Consider the following 14,269-nt stretch of genomic DNA (forward strand, 5'->3'; position numbering starts at 1 on the left):
CTGTTTTTTTCCAGGAAGAGAGCCACTGCAGGGAAGGAATTATTCCCTTCCAGATGCGTTAGACATTTTATGGTGTGTACATTTTGAAGTGTTATATTGGACATGAAAAGGAGGCATTCTGGAATTATAGCTGGATTCATAGTCAAGCTATTAAGGATGAACATTGGAGAGGTCTTTTAAAGACATGAAAAAAAGAAGTAATTTTCTCTTGGAAACCAAGAGTGCCCTCTTCAACACAAAATGTTTCTGAAATCCTTTCTAGACCTAAGTACTAGGTAGGGTCTGAGCTCTAACAATTAGGTAGCAGTTTGTGTGAATGAGCACAGACCTAGTGGGGGGAAGCTGTCATAGAGGGAAATATTAATTAACTGACCCTTATTGCCTGATAACAAGAATGTAGAGGGGAAAAAATATACTGTCTTTGTTAATAGCCACCATGATGGCATCTGCATTGGTACAGTGTTAAGATATGTTCAGGAAACAGCTCACACAAGTTCCTCTCTCTGCTTCATAATGAGCTGGCAGCTCTGGGTAGAGGAATACAGGGCTCAAGAACCAGGGTGGCTTAGAATCTTAGAATGGTTTGGGTTGGAAGGAACCTCCAAAGGTCATCTAGTCCAACCCCCCTGCAGTCAGCAGGGACATCCTCCACTAGATCAGGTTGCTCAGGGTCTTGTCCAGCTTGACCTTGAAGATCTCCAGGGATGGGTCCTCAGCTACCTGCCTGGGCAACCAGTTGCAGTCTTCCATCACCCTCATGCTAAAGAACTTGTTCCTAACATCCAACCTGAATCTGCTTTCCCCTAATTTCAAACCATTGTCCCTTGTTCTATCACTGCAGGGCTTTGCAAACAGTCCCACTGCAGCTTTCTTGTAGCCCCCTTCAGGTACCGGAAGGCTGCTCTTAGATCTCCCTGGAGCCTTCTCCTCTTCAGGCTGAACAACCCCAGCTCCCTCAGCCTGTACTCATAGCAAAGGTGCTCTAGCCCCATGATCATTTTCATGCCCTCCTTTGGACCTGTTCCATCAGGTCTGTGTCCTTCCTGTGTTGAGGGCTCCAGAGCTGGATGCAGCACTGCAAGTGAGGTCTCACCAGAGCAGAGTGGCAGAATTCCCTTTCTCCATCTGCTGGCCATGCTTTCTCTAGCTCCATACTTCAGCTCTATCATCCAGGAATTAATGCATTAATCCACTACTGATTTTTATTTCCTTCAATACCTTGATTCCTGTAACCATTTCAGAGCATTATTGAATTCACTAAAAGAATTGAGAGCTATGTATTATCTTTTATGGAAATTCTTCACGTGGCATTAAGTACCTGACCTTGTGATTCCGTATGGTGGTAGAGCAAATGGACAAAATGCATTTGAGAAAGAGTGAGCTACTGGTAATTAGTGTTTGTGGGGGAATCATAGAGTCATGGATTGGTCTGGGTCAGAAGGGTCCTCCCAAGGCCATCTAGTCCAACCCCCTGCAGTCAGCAGGGACATCCTCAACTAGATCAGGTAAGCAGACTGATATTCCTTCCTGTTCTCTCTTATGTGCTGTGGTGCCATGCACCTCTGGCAAGCCTGCTTGCTTGTCACAGGTCTCTGCAAGTTCACTGGATAATGTTTACTCTCTACCTCCAGTGGCACCACTCAGCTTTCACTGGTCAGTGCATGATAATTCCTTCGCCTCACCAGTGCCTGAGCTGCCCACATGGCTCTGGCCTCTGTGCATTCATCGCTGCACCTCCACACCCTTCTCTTGCAGGACTGCTCCTCTGCCCACCACACACCTCTGCCCATTTCAGGCTTCTCCTTTTCAGTCCATGATCCTCTTTCATCTTCACATTCTATACCTGTAGCAATCCTGCCATTCCTCAGTGTGGCTGTGTTCTTTTCTTTTGTCTGCATGAAGTCAGCCCTTCCTTTCCTTCTGCCCATCCATCACTCACAAGCTTATGTGAAGCCATAATATCTGCTCCTCTCTGAAAATCTGGGGACTGCTACATCCACGAGGACTTCATACTTCATGACTTCTTATTTAGAATCATATAGTCAGTCAAGGTTGGAAGGGACCACAAGGATCATTTAGTTCCAACCCCCCTGCCATGGGCAGGGACACCTCACACTACATCAGGCTGGCCAGAGCCTCATCCAGCCTGGCCTTAAACACCTCCAGGGATGGGGCCTCAACTACCTCCCTGGACAACCCATTCCAGGCTCTCACCACTCTCATGGGGAAGAACTTATTCCTTACATCCAGCTTGAATCTCCCCACTTCCAGCTTTGTTCCATTTCTCAAAGACTCCTGTGCAAAGTTTCTTTTCTCTCCCCTATTCCCTCCTGTTTTAAAGTAACTCAATCTTTAAGCAGCTGCTCCCCCAAAGCTGACAAAGCTGAGCTTCAGTTAGGCACCCAAGTTTGCTCATTAGAGGACTGACTACTTTCCAACTGATCTGTTGCAGGAGGCATCTGAAAGCACCATGGGAACCACATAAGTCATAGCTTGCACCACGAGGGATCCCAGTTTGTTTTTCACCTGTGAGCCACTGTTCACAGGTGACTCTTCTGGAAAGAATTTGTTGGTTTAGGAGCATTGTGTCACATCTGGCCACCAACTGGCAAGTCTCTTCACAGAAAACTCAGCCTGAAAGATGTTTTGAAAGTCTTCCAATACCCAGCTGTAAATTGCTGTCAGTTTTCATAGTGCTCTGCTAGCATTATTAGACTCTCTTCCTGGCAGGACAAACCCCATATATCAGGAGATCTTCTGGATTATGTTATTAAAGACAGCTCACCTTAGTATTAAAAAGTGGGTGTAGTTTATAATCTAGTTATTGGCAGCCCTCCTGATATCAGTGTAGCTGTTCTGTAGTGATGTCCTGGGCTTCTTGTCATTAATTCTGCATTTCCGTTCTTTGATAAAGGGATATAAATGTAGTTGTAATGTAAAACCAATTTGTTTAATGGTGTAGAATTTTAAGCAGCAGAAAGGACTAAGAGGTAGCTCTAAAATGTATGCCTTCACTTGTATCTGTCAGTGATAATTAGCAAAGAAAGTAATCAGCTTATAATTACAGAGCACTCCAGTGTAATTAAAATCACAATAGTAAGTGTAGCCAAGGAACTATATAGCAAAGCTGAATCCAAAGCCAAGTCCAGGAGGGGAGGCAGTGAACATCTTCCTGCTACTTGAACACCTGAAATCAGATGGGAAGGTAGGAGAAATAAGAAGGAAGACCATTCCCTTAGTACAACCTAAGTGCTCTTCCAAGTGAAAACAGGACTGAGTACATTCATATTACAAGAAGGATATGGACATTCTGGAAGGTGTCCAGAGAAGGGTCATGAGGATGATCAGAGGGCTGGAGCTGCTCTCCTTATGAGGACAGAGTCAGAGAGCTGGGACCATTCAGTCTGGAGAAGAGAAGGCTCTGAGGAGATCTTATTGTGGCCTTCCAATATTTGCAGGGGGCTACAAGAAAGCTGGGGAGGGACTTTTTAGGGTGTCAGGTAGGGATGGGACTAAAGGAAATGGAGCAAAACTAGAAATGGGTAGATTCAGATTGGATGTTAGGAGGAAGTTCTTGCCAGAAGGCTGGTGAGACAGTGGATCACGTTGCCCAGGGAGGTGGTAGAAGCCTCATCCCTGGAGGTTTTTTGCAGCCAGGCTGGATGTGGCTGTGAGCAACCTGATCTAGTGTGAGGTGTCCCTGGCCATGGCAGGGGGGTTGGAACTGGATGATCTTTGAGGTCCCTTCCAACCCTGACAATTCTGTGATTCTATGATATTGCCTAATGCTCCCCATATCTATGGTGAGTGTCTGTGTTTGTATTAAGCTCATGGTAAAGGGATAGGCACCTTTAAAGAGCAAATTTCATCCTGGCTCTCAGCAGCCTGCCAAGCCCCATTGCCTCATTCAGACAAACAGCAGGAGCTTAAAGAGCTGCTGTTACCAGTTTCAACTGCTCCTGCAGCTTCCTTCCTTTTGGTTCCCTGAAGTAGTAACACTTGTAAAGACTGACTGCTAGGCTGAAAATCTGGCAAGATTGATAGCTGTGTCAATGGCAAAACTTCTGTTAAATGACAGTGTTTTGGAAGGAGTAGAGCTTAAGTTGCTCAAACATGTCCAGAGAAGGGCAACAAAGCTGGGGAGGGGTCTGGAGCACAGCCCTGTGAGGAGAGGCTGAGGGAGCTGGGGGTGTTTAGCCTGGAGAAGAGGAGGCTCAGGGGAGACCTCATTGCTGTCTACAACTACCTGAAGGGAGGTTGTAGCCAGGTGGGGGTTGGTCTCTTCTCCCAGGCACCCAGAAACAGAACAAGAGGACACAGTCTCAAGCTGTGCAGGGGGAAGTTTAGGTTTGATCTTAGAAAGAAGTTCTTCACAGCAAGAGAGATTGGCCATGGGAATGTGCTGCTCAGGGAGGTGGTGGGGTCAGCATCCCTGGAGGTGTTCAAGCAAAGCCTGGCTGAGGCACTTAGTGCCATGGTCTGGTTGATTAGATGGGGTTGGGTGGTCAGTTGGAATTGATGATCTTGGAGTTCTCTTCCAACCTGACTGATTCTGTGATTCTGTAAATATTACTCTACTCTCATACACACCCTCTGTACTTCTGTACCTGTAACTTCTGTATCTTCTGTGCCTCTATTCATTCTAGACTGCTTTTCAGAAATCATAAAACTCACTTATTAGTCATCAGATAAATAAGGAATCAACTGTTTCTAAATTAAATCTTACTTCATTAAATTAATGAATTAAATATTACTCAATTAAATTCATAAATTAAATCTTACAAATTAAATACTAATAAATATTAATATTGGTAGCATATTCCTTACCAATCTGTTTAGTTCAGTTGATGGGAAATGTTCAATGATTCCATAAATTTATTATTACTGTTCTGTTTTCCTGGGTTTGGCAAATAGATGTTGATTAGACACTGGGTTATGCCTATAAACTGCAGGAAGGCAAAGCTTACTGGAGCAAGATTTTAATGGAAAATGCATTTAGGACTGATCAAAAGTATTTGGGGATTTGTACCAACTCAGTGCTTAATTCGAGGGAGAAATCCCTAAAGTTTTGGAAAAAAAAGAAGAAATCTATTCCTTTTTATAGATTCCATTTTGGGTCTGTTTCAAGGGCAGATTCAGCTAAATGGTTTTCAAATATTTCAGATATTTTTAAAATATGAAAGACCAAGGCAAATAAAATTGAACTATAAATTTGAGTCATAATTTTTATCTTTTTTCTTCTTGCTATTATTTTCATTATAGCAAGCACGCTGGAGACACAGGGCAGGCTGATCCTGTGAATCTGCCCTCTTCTTTCCTGTGCCCTGAGCAATGTGTCTTTGCTTGTTCTTCTATCATGCAGTGCTGCAGGGACTTGCTCACTCAAAGTGTGGCTACAGTTAAAACTGATTTGCTCTTTAGCACTAGGATTTAGTTTTCAGTGAACAGATCTGGCTCAAGAAATTCACTCTCCATCAAATTGCGACCTACCAGGTGGCTGCAGGAGTTGTGATCCTGTTAGATGAGGTGCTCAGACAGGTCACAGAGAACCATAGAATGGGCTGGGTTGGAGGGGACCTCCAAAGGTTATCTAGTCCAACCCAGTCAGCAGAATCATCCTCAACTAGATCAGGCTGCCCAGAACCCTGTCAAGTCTCACCTTGAATATCTCCAGGGATGGGGCCCCAAACACCTCCTGGGCAACCTGGTCCAGTGTTCCACTATCTTCATGCTAAAGAACTTGTTCCCTACATCCAACCTAAATCTGCTCTTCTCTAGTTTGAAGCCATTGCCCCTCCCCCTGTCACTGCAGGTCTTTGTAAACAGTCTCTCTCCACCCTTTCTGTAGGCCCCTTTCAGGTACTGGAAGGCTGCTATTAGGTCTCCCTGGGTGCTCTCCCAGTACCCTCTGCCTATTCTCATAGCAGAGGCAACCCTCTGATCATTTTCATGGTCCTCCTCTGGACCTGCTCCATGATGAAAAGTTTGCAGTAAATCTTAGACTTGCAGTTGATCAGGTGCTGATGTATTTTAGTGTTCAGGCATGAAAAATAGAAGAAGTCTCTTTGGAGATGTCTGAATTTTATTCACTCCATATATTTCCACTATAAGACAGAAAAAAAGAATGAAATACAGTACAGGCTATTGTTAAAGTCCTGCTTTATACTGCATGACAGACTGAAAGAAATATTTGATAGATTTTTTTTTCTTCATGTGCTGATTGAAAAGCAAACCAGACCTTCCAGGTTTTATTCCATCTGAGTTTTCCTACTGAAATGGGAAGCCCCAATCCAACTTCACAAAATAGAAACCAAGCCAAGATATAAATGTATCTTTAATAATCCAGAAGCAATTGATCAAAAACCTTCCACTTCTGAAATTTATTGGAAAAAAAAACTCTGTTAGTTGGAATATAGATTTGATGAGGAAAGGATCATGAGAGAAGCAGATCTGTTTGTCATCTGCACAGCAATACTCAGTCACTTGAGTAATGTAACCAGGGAGAGAAATGATACAGACGTAGAACGACGCAGGGCCAAGAAGAAAGTCCTGTGGGACATCAGCTGTGAGTGGAAAAGGACTTGATTAAGGATGGTTGTACTAAACAACCAGCAAAGGGTCAGACAGAAAGAATGGGAGCCAGCACAACACAACGTGTTAGCTTCAGTGACACAGCTGGAATACAGTGAATAAGCAATGGTGATAGTGAGGACTCGCAAGAGAATCGCAGATAGAGTCACAGAATTGTCAGGGTTGGAAGGGACCTCAAGGATCATCCAGTTCCAACCCCCCTGCCATGGGCAGGGACACCTCACACTAGATCAGGTTGCTCACAGCCACATCCAGCCTGGCTGAAAAAAATCTCCAGATGAGGCTTCCACCATCCCTCTGAGCAACCTGTTCCAGTGTCTCACCACCCTCATGGGGAAGAACTTCTTCCTAACATCCAATCTGAATCTACACATTTCTCTTTTTCCTCCATTCCCCCTAGTCCTATCCCCACCTGACACCCTAAAAATTCCCTCCCCAGCTTTCTTGTAGGCCCCCTTCAGATACTGGAAGGCCACCATAAGGTCTCCTTGGAGCCTTCTCTTCTCCAAACTGTATAGTCCCAACTCTCTGTGTCTGTCCTCATAGGAGAGGAGCTCCAGCCCTCTGATCATCCTCATGGCCCTTCTCTAGACTGATAGTACTTCATCAGAGCAAAGGCTTATGTTCATGAGCACATGGACCTCGATCATCTCAGGTGACTAATCAAATGATAGGAAAAACTTTACTGAGGGAGTGTTGAGGGATTAGAACTGGCTGCCCAGGGAGGTGGTGGTGTTGCCACCCCTGGAAGCACACAGATGTGGTGCTTCAGGATCTAGTTTAGTAGTCATGCTCCTTGCGTTACAGTTGGACTTGATGATCTTCAAATTTCTTTTCCAACCTTTGTGATTCTATGATCTTTGAAAGAGAAGGTCAGTTTGGAGCCTAATGAGAACAGTAGTTGATTATTCATCAGGATTGCCTGCTGCTGACTTAGCTGGAGTTGACATCTTAAAACCTTCTTACTTATTATTACCTTACTATTACTCAATACTACTAAATTCCATTGTTTTCACTATTTTGTGTTTCAGAACAAGAGCCAAGGACTGAGTTTTGTCCGGATACATGCACCCTGGCAAGTTCTCAGTCGAGAAGCTGAGCTCCTTAAAATCAAAATGCCCACTAAAAAGGTAAGCATCTGCCCTGTCCTGTCAGCTAGCTGTATGACTGAAGGAAGAGGGATCAGAATGCTAGTTAGATGTAGAGAAACCCAAGGAGGTGTTTCCAAATCAGCATAATTCTGTCAATTAGGCTTATTCTTTTATTTATCTGGGTATTATTTAATATCCAGATTCATTTTTAAGACAGGAGTTTTGAATGGGTTTTCAAAGGCCACGGAAGAAGCAGGCTGGTGGTGCTCTGCATTCAGAGGACTGATTACAGAGGTGAGTTTTAAGGTGGGCAGGTGTTGTGGGAAGGCAACACTTCTTTGGGTTTTTAGGAAGCTCCTCAAAGGTGAGGTGCAATGTGGGAGATAGTTTGATAGCTCATTGCTGCCTTCAGACTTCTCTAAAACCTGGGCATGCTGAGGGAGTCTGTTATGCTGGCATTAGCAACTTAGTGAGTATAGACTCTCCTGTTATTAAAACTTTGCCTTACTGCCTTTGTAGTCTGCTTTCAGCAGAGCTGCTGGAAAACATTGTAATTTTTGAGTAGTGGATCCCCAGATTTGTGATCCTGCAGTGATTTAGCATGTTGGCTAACAACTCCACTAAGCCAGTGGAGCTCTCTTGTGCTTTGTTAGTGATACTCATCATTTGCAATAGAATCATAGAACTCTTTGGGTTCAAAGGGATCTCCAAAGTTCATCTAGTCCAACCCCCTACAGTCAGCAGGGACATCCTCCACTAGATCAGGTTACTCAGAGCCTTGTCAAGTCTGACCTTGAAGATCTCTGGGGATGGGGCCTCAGTTACCTCCCTGAGCAACCTGTTCCAGCCTTCCATCACCTTCATGCTAAAGAACCTGTTCCTCACATCCAGTCTAAATCTGCTCTTCTCTCATTTCAAACCATTGCCCCTCATCCTGTCACTGCAGGCCTTTGCAGACAGTCCCTCTGCAGCCTTCTTGGAGCCCCCTTCAGGTACTGAAAGATTGCTCTTAGGTCTGCCTGGAGCCTTCTCCAGGCTGAACACCCCCAGCTCCCTCAACATGTCCTCTTAGCAGAGTTGCTCCAGCCCCCTGACTACCTTCATGGTCCTCCTCTGCACCTGTTTACAAAGATCTGCAGTGAAAGGATGAGGGACAATGGCTTCAAACTAGAGAAGAGCAGACTTAGACTGGATGTTTGAAACAAGTTCTTTAGCATGAAGGTGATAGAAGACTGGAACAGGTTACCCAGGGAAGTGGGTGGGACCCAGTCCCTGGAGATACTCAAAGTGGGACTCAACAGGACTCTGGGCAGCCTGATCTAGTTGAGGATGTCCCTGCTGGCTGCAAGGGGGTTGGACTAGATGACTTCTGGAGGTCCCTTCCAACCCAGACCATTCTGTGATTCTATGATTCTGTGATTCCATGATCCTATGACTCTATGTTTCTGTGATTCCATGATCCTATGATTCTATGATTCCATGATCCTATGATTCTATGATTCTATACTCAACTCCTTTCTCTAATCCCTTCCCAGCTTTGTTCCTTTGGTGCCTGCATATTTCTCCCTCTTTCTTCCCTCATGGGAGTTTTTCCTTTCAAGGTTTAAACATGGGTATGGCAAATTCTAGCCTGTAAAAAAAAGTGGATTTTTTTGTAAGTGCCATGCCACAACATTTTCTTTCTTCAGATGTATGAAATCACAGAAGAAGGAGGAATACTCAAAAAGTTAAATGAAATATGGTGCAAACTGACTGAGCCTCTGCAACCCCAGGTGCCACGACAAGAAAACACCAACATGAAAACCTTGTCTTACCCATTTTCTAGAGAGAAAATCTATTTGTGAGTACTTTAAATAGTGATGAGCAATCAAAGAAGCTATAACTTGTTTTTGGGTTTTTTTTCCAGTATTTCAATCAAAATTCAGAAATTCATTGAATATATCTGGAAATTCGGAGGAAATCTCCAAGTTGTCAGATTATTCCTGGATAGTATTTCCAAGTGATGAAAGCCTATGTCTGAGTAAAACTAAATTGATAGAAGGCCAGGTAAATAGATTTATAGGAAATGAATTTGCATTGGCACTGAGTTCAGCTTCAGTGGATTGACAGAAATCAAAGCTGCAGAGATTTTTTTGCCAGGGTTCTTCTTCCTTCTGCTGACTAAGGCACTGGAAAAAAATTGCAACAAATAACTTTTCACCTTGAACTGTAAAAATCCAACCACTAAATTCCTGATTATTTGGTTTAAGGTATTACTATTTGGCAACAAATAAAGGGCTAGCAGAATGACATTTCCTCTATTTATAGATTTATTATAGCCATTAAAATCTGGCTAATAATATGCAGATAAATCTTGAGACCTGCCCTTTCATTCAGAGTAAAACTTCTGGACCCAGTTTGACTCCTTCTTTTTTCTCTCATGGCTGTCTTATTGTATTTCTATCTGATGAATAAAATAAATAAATAATAAGTGTAATGACCCACCAGATCATTTAGTATCCTCTGTGACAATTTTAATTAGGATTGAATACAAGGCAGATTGGTTGAGGGGAAGAAACTGGGGAAACTTAATTTCACAATGATGGTTTTAAGGTTTAGGGTAATGCAGAATTCCATTGGAATGGTTATTTGAAAACAAGTGAAATGTTGGTTTGTTAATCACCTGGATTGGTTGAGGGGAGGGAACTGGGAAACTGAATTTCAAAATAAAGGTTTTAAGTTTTAAGGTGATGCAGAATGCAAAATGGAATGGTTATTTGCAAGCAAGTGAAATATTGGCTTGTTAGTCACCTGGAAAAGAGTAATGAACCCAATAATATAACCTCAGAAGATGGTAGAGTTGAGATCATGTTATAGGGAAAAGATTAAGAAGTCATCTTGTGTAAACTCATCTTGTGTAAACAATAGTCAGGCTTTCCTTACCCAAAAGGTATTCTGTTAATGTTTTTGCATTTTTATGCTCACCATCCCTGCAATCCATGAAGAACTCTGAATAACTACATCTTAAATAGCCTGCTCTAGCATCACAGAATCACAGAATGTTGGGGGTTGGGATGGACCCCGAAAGATCATCCAGTCCAACCCCCCTGCAGTCAGCAGGGACATCCTCAACTGGATCAGCTTGCCCAGAGCCCTTGAATATCTTCAGGGATGGGACTTCAACCATCTCCCTGGGCAATCTGTTCCAGTGTTCCACCACCCTCATGTGCATGGCTGTACAATTTCATTAATATTGCCTTTAAGCATCCATCTTTTTCTTACTCGCCGTGGTTTCCAAGAGAATTTAAGTCAGAACACCTTATGATATCTTATTGTTAGCATGTCTGGAAGACCCACAGCTTTATTTTGTTTTTTAATTTCTTGGTTTTGTTTCCTTTCCCTCTCGATGTTTTAGGTATAACATTAAAGACAAAGACACCTTTTTTGACAACGCCACCCGCAGCCGAATAGTAAGTGAAGAAAAGTTACAATCTCCTTTGACTTCTTGTGCTGAATGGGATTTACCAAGGAGTGTTGCTGATTACTTTGCTAATTTCATCAGTTCATGCATGTCTCTCTTGCTGCACAACACGAAGCAGTCATAAGGATGAAAGAAACATCATTACTGGAGCTGCCCAGTGGTCCAGGAGTAGGAGATGCTACTCAGGAAAATGTTGCTGCTGATTCCTCTCAGTTCATAGAATCATAGCATAGAATCATAGAATCAGTCAGGGTTGGAAGGGACCACAAGGATCATCTAGTTCCAACCCCCCTGCCATGGGCAGGGACACCTCACACTAGATGAGGCTGGCCAGAGCCTCAACACCAGGTTTGTCAGGCAGGATTTGCCCTTGGTAAACCCATGCTGACTGTACCAAATCACCTCTTCACTATTCTTCTGTCTCAGTAGTGCCTCCAGGAGAATCTCCTCCATGATCTTACCAGGCACAGATGTGAGACTGCCTGGCCTGTAGTTCCCTGGTTCTTCCTTCTTCCCCTTTTTGAAAATGGGAGTAATGTTTCCCCTTTCCAGTCAGTGGGGACTTCCCCAGACTGCCAGGACTTTTAGAATATAATAGAGAGGGGTTTAGCAACCTCATCTACCAGCTCTCTCAGTACCCGTGGGTGTATCCCGTTGGGTCCCATGAACTTGAACACTTTCAGGTTCTTCAGGTGATCACGAACCTGATCCTCACTTATGTTGGGCAGTTCTTCCTTCTGGTTCTTGCCATTAGCTTCCATGACTATTCCAGGAGTGTGGCTGGAGGCCCTTGCAGTGAAGACTGAGGTAAAGAAGTCATTGAGAACCTCAGCCTTTTCCAGTTGTTGCTAAGCCTTGCTTCCTAGTCTTTAACTAGGTCTTATTCATAGAAAAATAGAATCATTAAGGTTGGAAAAGACCTTTAAGACCATTGAGTCCAACCATAACCCAGCTACCATGACCACTAAACTAGATCCTGAAGCACCACACCTACAGCTTCTTCAACACTTCCAGGGATGGAGATTCCACCACCTCTCTGGGCATCTTGTTCCAACCCCTCACCATTCCCTCAGTGAAGAAGTTTTTCCTCATGTCCAACCTAAACCTCTCCTGGCATGACTCAAACCCATTTCCTTTCCTCCTATCGCTTGGAAGAAGAGACCAACCCCAGCCTCACTCCAACCTCCTTTCAGGTAGCTGCAGAGAGCAATAAGATCTCTCCTCAGCCTTCTCTTCTCCAGACTGAACAACCCCAGCTCCCTCAGCCTTTCCTCGTATGATGCCCTCCAAACCCCTCCCCAGCCTCCTTGCTCTTCTCTGGACACCCTCCAGCCTCTCAATCCCTTTCCCATCCTGTGGCACCCAGAACTGAACCCAGCACTCAAGCTGTGGCCCCACCAGGTAGAAGTAAATGGGCACCACCACTGCCCTACTCCTGCTGTACACACTGAGTTTGGTACAGGCCAGGATGTCACTTGGCCACACTGCTCCTTGTAAGTGTTCCTCAGATCCTGATAGCTCTCCAACAGGTTGGCCAGGGAAGATTTTGCTTTACGTATGCAATGCCAGCCCCTCCCTATGTTCAAACACATCGGGGTTTCACAGATGAAGCATCCTCACATGTGCATCTTGAGGTTATATTTCCAAACATGAAAGCTAAAAGTCTTTTTGTTGTTTTGTGGTTTTGTTTGTTTTTATGTATTTTTAAATAATTTTTTTTTTTACAAAGTCAGATTTTGATGTGATTTTCTTTAGTGTAAAATTGGCATCCTGCCTGAAGTCCTTAACATTTCATTTATGTGACTCAGAAAGATTTAGCCTACAAATCTTAGGACAGGTAAGCCACTAGTAAGACTTACCACAATGTTGTTAAGTGTTAAATAGTGGCCTTCAGCCATGAGTTTATAGATGAGTGACACATATGATTTAAGTATATGTGCAAATGAACTCTGCAGAAAGTTTGAAAGTTTTGATTTTATTGCTAGCCCCATGATGAAAACACTGCTAAAAGAATTCCCTTCCCTCTTGACACCCAGCCCTCATAAAGGTCTATGAATAGATGAGGGCTGGGGGTCAGGAAGGAAGGGACAGCCTCTGCTCACTTGTGCCCTGGGATAGGACAAGGGGCAATGGATAGAAACTACAGCACAGGAGGTTCCACCTCATCATGAGGAGGAACTTCTTCACTGTGGGGGTGACAGAGCACTGGAACAGGCTGCCCAGAGAGGTTGTGGAGTCTCCTTCTCTGGAGACTTTCCAGCCCTGTCTGGATGCATTCCTGTGTGATCTCCACTAGATTCTGTGGTCCTGCTCTGGCAGGGTGGTTGGACTGGAAGATCTCCAGAGGTCCCTTCCAACCCCTGACCTCCTGTGATCCTGTGAAAAGCCATTCTATGTGTTTCTTAACCACTGCTCTTTCCCACAGGTACATGAAATCTTGAAGCGCACATCTACGAAGGCCAGAAACAGCATGGGTAAGAAGCAGGAACATATTTATAGGTTGATTTGAAAGGAATCGTTTTGGTGCCTCAGGATGTTTCCCTTTTTTTCTAGCAGAACAGAAAAAATGTGCTGTGACATTTTAACAACAACAAAAAAATAGGGATTGAAACAAATGTTGGCTTTCTTTCCTGAGAAATAATATCAGGCTTTCTGGTCCATGGCTTCACAGAATCACTGAATCAAGGAATATATCTGGTTGGAAGAGACCTTCAAGATTATCCAGTCCAGCCTTTGACTCAGCACTGAAGGGTCAACACTAAACTGTCTCCCTAAGCACCAGGTCAACAAAGCACTTTAGCACCCCCAGGGATGGTGACTCCACCACTGCCCTGGGCAGACCATTCCAACGTTTGAGAACCCTTTCAGTGAAGAAATATTTCCTAATATCCAGCCTGAACCTCCCCTGGTGCAGCTTGGAACCATTTCCTCTGGTCCTGTCACTTGCTACCAAGGAGCAGAGGCTGCCCCCTCCTTGCTCCAACCCCTCAGCCTCCTCTTCTCCAGATGGAATACCCCTAGCTCTTTCAGATGCTCCTCATAGGCCAAGTGCTCCAGGCCCTTCTCCAGCCTCATTGCCCTTCTCTGGCTATGCTCCAGCACCTCAACATTCTTCCTGTAGTGAGGG

At 44.1% G+C, this 14,269-nt stretch overlaps 1 protein-coding gene across 1 annotated transcript in view; it reads left to right on the forward strand.

Annotated features, from left to right (window-relative positions):
* Window positions 1-14,269, forward strand: part of ANO2 (anoctamin 2) — a 158,816-nt gene that overhangs the window by 11,931 nt on the left and 132,616 nt on the right. Inside the window, exons 4-7 of the mRNA XM_054399996.1 lie at window positions 7,623-7,721; window positions 9,371-9,522; window positions 11,077-11,131; window positions 13,568-13,616. Coding sequence (XP_054255971.1) covers window positions 7,623-7,721; window positions 9,371-9,522; window positions 11,077-11,131; window positions 13,568-13,616 — 355 coding nt within the window. The remainder of the gene's footprint in view (window positions 1-7,622; window positions 7,722-9,370; window positions 9,523-11,076; window positions 11,132-13,567; window positions 13,617-14,269) is intronic.

This window comes from Indicator indicator, chromosome 3 (assembly GCF_027791375.1).
Source record: "Indicator indicator isolate 239-I01 chromosome 3, UM_Iind_1.1, whole genome shotgun sequence".
Lineage (NCBI taxonomy): Eukaryota > Metazoa > Chordata > Aves > Piciformes > Indicatoridae > Indicator > Indicator indicator.